At 35.5% G+C, this 10,693-nt stretch overlaps 1 protein-coding gene across 1 annotated transcript; it reads left to right on the plus strand.

Moving 5' to 3' along the window:
* The first annotated feature begins 3,957 nt into the window (after nucleotides 1–3,957).
* LOC133672396 (alternative NAD(P)H-ubiquinone oxidoreductase C1, chloroplastic/mitochondrial) lies at nucleotides 3,958–8,163 on the plus strand. The gene is made up of 11 exons (XM_062092800.1): nucleotides 3,958–4,115; nucleotides 4,230–4,432; nucleotides 5,137–5,232; nucleotides 5,436–5,502; nucleotides 5,586–5,769; nucleotides 6,116–6,209; nucleotides 6,296–6,508; nucleotides 6,929–7,333; nucleotides 7,451–7,527; nucleotides 7,614–7,717; nucleotides 7,805–8,163. Exons 1-11 carry the CDS (start codon nucleotides 4,079–4,081, stop codon nucleotides 7,942–7,944), a joined length of 1,620 nt encoding a protein of 539 aa, XP_061948784.1. The 5' UTR covers nucleotides 3,958–4,078; the 3' UTR covers nucleotides 7,945–8,163.
* Nucleotides 8,164–10,693: the final 2,530 nt, after the last annotated feature.

Below are 10,693 nucleotides of genomic sequence, written 5' to 3' on the forward strand. Positions count from 1 at the left end.
TTCTTACTTTCTTCACTAGAAAAAAAAGTATTCTTGCTCCCATATTCCATCAAAGAATTAGAATCTATAGGTGTGATGTTTCATCTCCATACCCAAACTTTGATTGGTCAACACACACTAGAGTATTATAAACATATTATTTTAGTTTTTTAATTTTATTAAAATTATATTTTATCAACATCTTGAACTTTTAGTCACTGATAGCCATATATATCCATTGCCTTTAACTGCTTCCAGGAATTTAGTAGCAAAACCTTAGACTTGATAGAGAATTCCCATGGTACAAAGCAATTCCAAATATATTTTATCAACAAACTCTTTCCACCTTGGAAGTGGAGTGTGCATAGATAAACTCATTTATATATTTTGTTTGCTAGAAGTTAGAGCACTTGTGAGGTCAAGTGGCCATTATTATAAGAAACTATAACCATGTCATTTAGCTGGCCATCCTAATCTAGGATCCAGAGAACTTTTTGTGGGACATGGAACATTATTTTAGTGTGGCCAAGATCAATGTAGATGATTAAGTTGACATCATAATGATATACTTAACAAGTGATGCAAATTTGTGGTGGCAAACAATAACCAAAAAGGACCTCAAACGCTAGACGCCCCAAAATCAAAACATAGGAGAATCTGAAATGTGAATTGAAGTAACAATTTTTGCCCAACAACACGTCCTGAATTACAAAGGAAGACTTGAAAAGGTTGAGGCATGAAGGGTTTGTAAAGGATTATGTAAAGAGATTTAGTTCCTTAATTCTGGATATTGACAACATGTTAGAGGAAGACATGTTTAATTTTCTATCTGGACTTTAGCCATGTGTATAGATGGAGTTGAGGAGGCATAATGTATTAGATTTGTCGTCTGTCATTGTTGCTGCCGATGGATTGGCAAATTTCAATGTAATGACCAACGATGAGAATGTTAGGGAGCCTAAGGTAAGGGTGAGATGAAAAAGAAAAAGAGATTTGGTAGGGGAGAACTTAAATTGGCTATTGGTGAAGGAAAATCAAATACGAGGGCTAAAATTAAAAGTTCGAATTCAAATTTACGTTAATTTATTTATGATGGTAATCACTTTACTAGAGTCTGCACTTTAAAAATTGATAGTTTGGGTGATAAATTTAGAAGCCGAGTCAGTGGGTTTGGTTGAGGAGCCAAAATCATCGACGAGGATGATTTGGTACGCTATCTTAGAGAGGAGACAACATTGGTGGCTATTTTGTGCATTGTAACAACGAATGATTCATGATGATGGAAGCAGAATGGTATATGCCTTTGTTAGGTTAGCATGTTAGGATTTTTTTGTGGCCAAAACATGTGATGAAAGTTGGACAGTAGGGCTGTTGCGTCAATGAAATTTTATGGACAATGAGGAACTATCTTTGGTACAACAATAGAGTATGGAAGAGCATGTCAGACAAATTTAATGAGGAACTATCTTTAACGCAAGACATTGTTGATCATTGAAATTTTGTTGTCTCATTCGGTATTGCAAGTTTAATATATGAGGTTTGAGGAGTTGTTTGAATTTATGAGTGTTCATCACGACTGCTTAAAACTTTATGTGGCTATGTTTATTAAGAAAACAATTGGGTCTTTAAGGATGCTGCGAGAGTGTCCAACTTTATAAACACAGGCTAGCATGTTGACGAATTAACATGTGACATGCTAAGGTAATGAGGATAACTTGTGCGTGTGACTTGTGGGAGTTGTATATGAAATTTAAAATACATGACAGCTTGTGACGATGTGAAATTGCAACTTCGTTGGTGTGTAGATGAGATTGATAAGATTAATCTCAATAGCTCTGGGTGGGACTGAAAGTTTATTTGACTTTGTTGCGAAACAAATAGGACCCTAAAGAAGATGTTAGTCACAACTTGGTCCGAAAATGGGTTGACGATGGGAAGGTCAACTTGGCATCGTAAAATCGATGGGCAATATTCTGGATGTGAATGTGGGTAGAACTAAGAGGTTGTGTATGTATGACCTTGAATTGTGATAGTGGATAGATTTGTATAAAGGTTCTTTAGGTCTAGTTCGTTGAGGACGTTGACTTCTTTTGGCGGGGGAGGTTTGTAATGAGGTTAAATTCATCAGGGGCACGCTGATGAAAATAGTGCTGGAACGACATAGTTGGACAATGTCAAAATCGACAGCACTGATGAGATCAATAACATTTATAAAATCAAAAGCGTCGACTGAATCGACAACAAGGGCTGGCGAGAAGTTTGGATGATGGACAATCTAAGACTTAACAAAAACACTACTAACATGAATGACATCATGCATCAGCAGTGGCAGCGTGCATGAGCATTAACAGATTCAAAAGTAGTGGATGTTTAGCGATTTGACAACATTGGCTTATTGACACAATAAGCTGACAAGAGTGGGGACTTGGACAATGGACAATCCAATACATGTCGAGGCTATATAGGACTAGCAAAAATGGTGTTAACAATTCAATAGTTGGTTTGTGGGAGGCAAGTCAAGAGAGTTACTGCAGTTTGGGATAGTTAATGGTAGTTTCCAGTAGTTTCTTGTATGAGGAGATATGACCAGAATAGAAGGACGTATGTCTTGAATTGTGCTAGAACTTACAAATAATTTCCTATTGTAACTTCCACTATGTTTTGTAATATGTAGGCTGTAAATATTATTGTGTAACATGCAATGCATTATAGGCAATGCAAGTTCTGGAGGGCATAACATATGTGCATTTCACACACGTAAACATACTTGTGTATATTCTTTTGAGTTAATAAAAAGTTGGGATTGGTTCTTATAATAACTTATGTGCCTGTTTCTCTTCATACTCATTTGTGTAGTTTGCTTGTTTACAACATTGAAAGAGTGTGGGTGACCCTGTGACATTAGGGTTTATGGGACAAATTAGTTATAGGCAAATACGAGTGAATCAGTGAGTAAAAGGGCTGAGTCTAGCAGGATTAGAATGCTGCATACGAGCTGAAAAATTTGATGAGAAAATTGACCATATGACAATTGTTTGTAATAGGGTTAAATTCGTGAGGGGTACGCTGACGAAAACAATGCTATAACAAGTGGTTAGCGACGACTCGACGACGATGAGGGTTTTTCCTCCTCCCTTTCGTTTTTCTCTCATGTGCATGGCCTTTCATGTCAAATATTTTCATCATTTGAGATTGACTTATTGGGTCTTGCGTTTCGTGATTTGTTTTGATTTTTTTTTTGTGAAGTTATTCTTATCTTATATCTCAGGTCACAGTTTATTAAAATTAAGTTGAGTTGGCTAAAGGTTTTTTTTTTAATTTAATCATCCAATATTTTTTCTCCCTTTCAGGGGGATTTTTTTAACTTTTTGAGAGTAATACGAGTTGTCTGAAATTTTTACTACCTTTATTATAATATTTTTTTTTAATTAGATTAAATTAACTTATTTTATTTTTTAATATTAAATTAGTTTGAATAGAATGTTAAAAAAACAATGGGACAATATTAACCTCCCGACAGAGTGAGAAGGTTAACAAAATCATTTTAGGTTTTAGCAATCTCGACCATCTTTATAATAAATTGGTTTAAAAAATATGTATATAATTGCTTAATTTTTCTTTTATAGTTTTGGGAATTATACAATATAATTGGAATAATAATAGTAAAATTATTTTTTTAAAGAAAAACACTTTGTTGATAGTAATCACACAAATAAAACTCCAAAAAAATAATATTAGTTTATCAAGAAAATCTCATAATTTTCCTATTTACTCTTTGATGCTCATATAAGTTGTGAAATTGCCCAAAAAAAAAGAAAAGAAAAAGGAAAACAATGTCTAGGAATATCTTGTCCACCAACCGTTCAAGGAAAAACAATTGATGTATCTGAAAAAAAATTATTGTTTCTATAAATTTTTTTTATTTGTACAGCATTACTGGTGAAAAAAAAGAAGAAAAAATCAGTTGATAAAAAAATTAAAAAGATTCGAAATATGGATTTGCTTGTTCCACGCTACAAAGCCGTTTCCACAAAAAGATAAATCCTGTTTTGTTACTCCCATCTCTCTCTTCCGCAGTTCCTCACCCCTTCTCTCTGTGATGGCATTAGCTGCTTCAGCTCTTATGCCTCTCAATCGTAAGTTTTCTTTCTCTCATACTCAACCATTTCTTTTTTCCTCATTTCCCAGTTCAGTGCTTTCTCTGCAAATCCTTACACTCACTAAAGTTGTTAAATTTTATGCCTGCAAAGGGATTCCAAATGCAAATAGATGGAACAAGGTATCATTTCGAACTTCACATAGCATCAATTTCTCTTTATTATTTGAAAAGGGAGGAATTGGATTTCGAAATGGAATTGTTGCTGCCGCTGCCGCTGCTTCTCCTAGTCCAGTCAATGAAGATGTATCTCAAAAAGAAACTCCCCAGAGAATTTATACATGGCCTGATAATAAGGTCAAAGTCTCAATCCTTTTATCATTTTTTTTTCGATTTGCAAATTTAATTAGTATTTTTTCCCTATTTCTTAATGTTTGGTCATTGGGTATGCGAATCTGTGAAGTTTAAATCTCTTGACTTTTCCTTAGTGGTGAAAAGATCTTCTCCATTTTGTAAAGTTTGTTGCTTTTTTAACATACTGGCCGTGCCAATGGTGTTGTTTCTCATGGGTTTATTTGCATTTGATTGTTTGTGCAGTAGAATTGTGTAATCTTGTTGATTTGATTTTTGTTAAATTTAAGCGAGAGGGTCTTCAAAGTTTTTTATATTAGTTCTTTAGTTCTACTTGCGCTAAAGTGGAGTTCGTCTAAAGTCAAGGCTTGAATTCTGTTATCCTTACTGTAATTTCAGCATATTTTTCTTTTTGTGAACAAAAAATGCATTTTTCTCTCTTATATATGTTTTTTTGTTTCTCAATCGTAAAATCAATTCAATGTCTTAATATAAAGTCACGAGCTTTGATGGAATGGAACTCGCAAATTTAGTAGGTATGATAATATCTTTTTTATTCGAGTATGACAATGCTTCCACACGCACATATGCTTGGATGATGTGTAAACAGTATGTGGCCTATTGTCTTTTTGCAAATTGGAAACTATCTTACAAGTTTTAGTTTTGAGAGATGATACGTTTTAAATAACAGATTGTGGTTTTGGTTACAGAAGCCAAAGGTGTGTATACTAGGTGGTGGATTTGGAGGCTTATATACTGCTTTAAGACTAGAGTCACTTATTTGGGCTGACGACAAGAAGCCTCAGGTAAGATTTTATTAATATAGCTTTAATGTGCACACACAAGCATGCTTTTTTTTTTTATCATTTAAATAATTCTGATTTTTTCATTGCTGCAATGATATCTGACTATAATTTACAGTAGAGAAGGGAGAAGTTAAGAACATAAAGTATATTCATAACTCGGTGCTATTATTAACAGCTTTGATGTTTGTAAATTCTGGGCCTAGGTTCTTCTTGTCGACCAGTCTGAACGTTTTGTTTTCAAACCAATGTTGTATGAGCTTCTATCTGGAGGTATGTTGTTCATTGTGTATTGCTAGTGACAATTCCTTATAAATGTCATTATCAAAGTGAATGGGTGATTACATCTAATGCAGAGGTGGATGCATGGGAAATTGCTCCCCGATTCTCAGAATTGCTTGCAAACACTGGCATACAGTTTTTCCAAGATAGAGTAAAGATGTTACATCCTGCTGATCACTTGGGCATGAATGGGTCAACAGGATCTTGTTCTGGAGGAACCGTGGTGCTTGAAAGCGGCCTTCTTATTGAATATGACTGGTACTGCTTCATTCATCCTCTCTGCCATATTTTTGTGTATATTCAAGCTTCCTTTTTATTATTAAAAAAAAAACTCAAGAAAATGGGCTCTTTCTCTGCTCTGATATTGTGGAGAAACTTATTTGATCTAGAAATAATTGTAGAAGAAAAAAGGATCAGCAATAATGTGCTAATGTTCTTATACACACTAACAAATATGAAATGTAATGTCCATTGGCACCTTGGGAGCTTTGTTGACATTATATGGTGCTGTTGATCAGTTTCGAAGTAAATTGACTCTTGCTTACGTTTTAAGCAAATCTCAAATTCCTTGCTGATTTTACTTTCTTTTGTCCTGGGCAGCCAGGTTGGTTCTTTCTTTGGGGGCTGGAGCTAAACTTGATACTGTACCAGGTGCTGCAGAATTTGCATTTCCATTCTCCACTCTTGAGGATGCCTGTGTAAGAGTTTGGCTGTTTGACTTCATGCATTGGACAATAGGGAGGACATTTGTATTCACTGCCTTTACTTGTTGGTATCTTTGCAGAAGGTTGACAATAAGTTGAAAGAATTAGAGAGAAGGAAGTTTGGCAAGGACTCTCTGATTCGTGTGGCTGTTGTCGGCTGTGGTTACTCTGGAGTTGAGTTGGCTGCTACAGTATCAGAGAGACTACAAGATAGAGGTTTAGTACAAGCCATTAATGTGAACACTACTATCTTGCCAACTGCCCCTCCTGGCAATAGGGAAGCTGCACTTAAAGTAAGATATCTAGATTTTGGATCAGGAAAACATGTTTTTTTTTTAAAAAAAAAATCTTACTGGTGCAGTATTTAGTTACACTTTTACATGCTCAAAGGGACATGAATTAGTGATACCTCCTTGACTACTCTCTCTTAATTTCAGATATATTTATTTTGTTTTTAATTGATAGGTAGAGATCAATAACTTTAATTCCAAATAAAAAAAAGTGCTGAGAAAATTTTCATTTTCTTGAAATGCTGTTAAAGGCAGCTGAGTTCATTTTCATTATTCATGTCCTTGATTGTTCCAATCTATTTGCTTTAGGAATCTGGAGTTTTTATCATTCTCACTGGTGCTCTCATTTTTTCCTTGATTAAATTATAAGTTTACCTGCAATCAGCACTCTGAAATTTACGTAGCTTTTGCTATTGGAACTAGGTTCTTTCATCCAGGAAAGTCCAGCTTCTATTGGGTTATTTTGTACGCTGTATCAGGAAAGAGAGTGACTTGGAAGGTTCTGCAATGCCAACAGATGCTGGGGCATTTCCGAAATCACTAGCAGAACATGGTTCTGAGAAATATATTTTGGAACTTCAACCTGCTGAAAGGGGATTACAGAGTCAGATTCTCGAAGCAGATCTAGTGTTATGGACTGTTGGGTCTAAACCCCCACTTCCTCAATTGGAACCCTATGATAAGACCCACGAGCTTCCTCTAAATGGCCGGGGACAAGCAGAGACAGATGAAACACTCCGTGTCAAGGGCCATCCACGTATATTTGCACTTGGTGACTCTTCTGCTCTTAGGGACATGAATGGAAGGATTCTTCCAGCAACTGCTCAGGTATTGTATTATTTCAATTTCTTTGATGTGGGAAGAAAATGCTCTCTTTTCCATTTTTCAATATGAACATTTCCACACCACCGACCCCCATTCACTGACTCCTGCTGCACCTCTCAGGTTGCTTTCCAGCAGGCAGATTTTACTGGTTGGAATTTGTGGGCAGCGATTAATGACCGGCCTTTGTTGCCATTTAGGTTCTGTGATCATAGTCTGTCTTCAACTAGCTTGCTTACAGAAATATTATTTACATGAAGTTGCATCATTTGTATTTGATTGCCAGGTTTCAGAATCTAGGTGAAATGATGACTCTGGGAAGAAATGATGCTGCTCTTTCACCGAGTTTCATTGAAGGACTAACCTTAGAGGGTCCTGTTGGCCACGCTGGTAATAATCTATTTCAATGCTGTGGAACATCTCTGGTCTCCTTTGTTTCTATCCTAATTTATAGCCACAAATTTCCCATTGTTGCAGCGAGGAAAATAGCCTATTTGATTAGATTACCAACAGATGAGCACCGGCTTAAAGTGGGAATTAGCTGGCTTACAAAGTCAGCTGTAGATTCAGTTGCATCAATACAAAGCACCCTTAGTAAGGTTCTCTCAGGCTCGTAGACTCTTTCACATCATTTACGAAAGCAAGCTTGAAAAGCCTCATGGTTTTTTACTTATCCCATACATTACTCAATGCGAGGATATCCTTGCAACAATGAGCTTAATTTGCATCCTTGTTTTTTGTTTCAAATTATGAGGAGAATGAAGTGTTGACGATGATCAAATTAGACTTGAAAAGCGAAGGAAGCCATTAAAATGCCAGCACACTATTCCCTTTCAGTCCTTGGTATTGTTGTTATTGCATGATTTTGGTATATATTCACCCAGCCAAATGGAGTTCATACCTCATTCTTCTCTTCCCCTCCATTTTTGTTCATCCATCCTTTTCCCTTTTCATCCAAACATATCGTGTTGTTTGCATACCCTCTTCTTTCTCACCATCCCCTGTCCTTCCTAGTTCCTATATCTAGATTTGTTTTAATACATGAAAATCTGAATGGTGGGTTTCATTAACAAGATCTTTACTTCCATTTAATGATCCAAAACAAGTGGAAGTAAGGAATCATTGTTAAACTGATGCAATTTTAAGACTCTTCTTAATGGAGCAAATTACAAGTCACTCAATGCCAAAAATATCAGTCGAAAACGCATAAAGGTAACCACATGGAATCGTTCTTGTGCTTTAGACTTCCATTTTGTTGTGGCTTCTGCCGATGCTTGTTTGGGAACAATCGGATATTACAGATGTCTAGTTAAGTTGTGAGCGGCAATCATGGCCCGAACCTCATTTTGATTTCCAAAATGTTGCAAAAAGGCTTTGTATCAAAGGCCTGGCCTCCTAGGCTTAAAATCAAGCTCAAATTATATTGATGCTGTCACATAAATCAAGCAATAGTAGCAGTGGAATAATGAACATTTATGGAAATAAATTAAGCAATAAATTGTCATAAACATTTGCACGTAATGAGCTGTTTACACTCGAAATATTTTATTTCCTTATGTCATACTTTCATATAGTTATGGAATAATGAACATTTGTGGAAATAAAAACGACATAGAACACAGTGGGTCTGACGATTGAGACTGAAAGCTATATTTTGCCACCGTGCATTCATGCGATTGAAATAAAAAGTAGGTCCTACTCTTCAAAGGGACAAAAAGCCTCCTGATTGTTACATTGTTGCTTGTCTTCAGAATGGTTCTCTTCTTCACTTCAAAGGGACATGAGACTTCTTAAGCAGGGAGCATGTTAGTGCCCTTGAAGCCACAAATTCATTTACTAATCTATAGTCATGCTCCTTTCAACATTACCAGAAGAGCAAGTTGATGATGTCTCAAAATCTAAAATATATAAATAATAGGTTGTGTAGTGTTTCAAAATAGATATATATATCTTTTACGTATTATTAATTAATAAGATAGTAAATATGATAATTCTCCTAAGAGATCTCGTGTACATCTATAAATATAGAAAAATCATTACATCGGATATGAATAACTCACATAATTGTTCTAAATAGAGAGGTGTTATACTTACATTACTTTTAATTTAGGGGATCATCTAAGATCAGATATATAGTCTTAAAACCTGATAATAATTGAATTTAAATCCTCTGGGTTTAACATGATTATTAAATACATGTTATATTTAGTTTAGCTGACTGCCGAACCCAAGTTCTTGGAGTTGACATGTTTGTCAAACTCACACTACCTTAAACTTGATCAATTACCAAACCTAAGTCCTTCAGGTTTAACATGTTTATTTGATACATTTTATTTTTAAGAGTTTTTATTTATAAAAATCTATAACAAAAATGGTTGACTCATCAATACAAGAGTAAGATCACAGCCTATTCATTCGTCACTCATCAACATGATGGTTCTTTTCTCCTTCTTGAAAAGAAATCTTGTCATTTGTTGAACGTCTTTTAAATGCTGAATAGATAACCAACGCCATAAACGTGAAAGGTTTGGAAAAGCGGTTGTATCTAAGACAACTCTGTAGTGATGAGATCTGCTTTAATGGAGACTGCTCACCAACTGAAAGTAAAAGAGATGGTCTGAGAATACCACTTTCCCTCCAAACTAGTGATTTATAACTTCATGCAACTGACTACAGACAAGGAGTGTTGAGTGCAAAGATCAATTTCTTGCAGTCCATGGAACAAGAAAACTTTTTATCAGTGGCCATAATTGAAGCCCTAAACACCAAGTCAGGAAGATTTGCACTCGAAACTAACAAATTGAAGCCCTAAACACCAAGTCAGAAGCAGCTTCTTAATCACGGTTCTTGGTGTAGGTTGTAACCACCATGGAAACACGTCGAATCTTGAACTATTTCTATTTCCCTGGACTGAAGAATTTCTCTTCTGCATCGGAAACTTGTGACTGGGATTTTACCACATTTCTCATTTCTTATTGTATTAATTAACAATCTAATGCTGTCCCATTAAACAATATCATCTTCTTGAGTTAACAAGACTATTGACAGGGGTGAGCAAAAAAATCGAAAAACCGATTAAATCTTGAAAACTAGAAAAAAAAACTGAAAAACCGAACTGAAAAAACCCGATTAAACTGATTAAAATTTTGAAAAAACCGGTCGGTTCGGTTCAGTTTCGGTTTTATAAGCAAAAACCGAAAAAACCGAACCGAACCGAAACCGGAAAAAAACCGAGCCAAACCTGAAAAACCGAGCCAAACTTAAAAAACCGAGTCAAACCTAAAAAACCGAGCCAAAACTGGAAAAACCAAGCCAAACCAGTTTTGCCTTAAAAAACCGAATCGAAACCAATCGGTTTGAACTGCT

The sequence above is a fragment of the Populus nigra genome, chromosome 14, assembly GCF_951802175.1.
Source record: "Populus nigra chromosome 14, ddPopNigr1.1, whole genome shotgun sequence".
Lineage (NCBI taxonomy): Eukaryota > Viridiplantae > Streptophyta > Magnoliopsida > Malpighiales > Salicaceae > Populus > Populus nigra.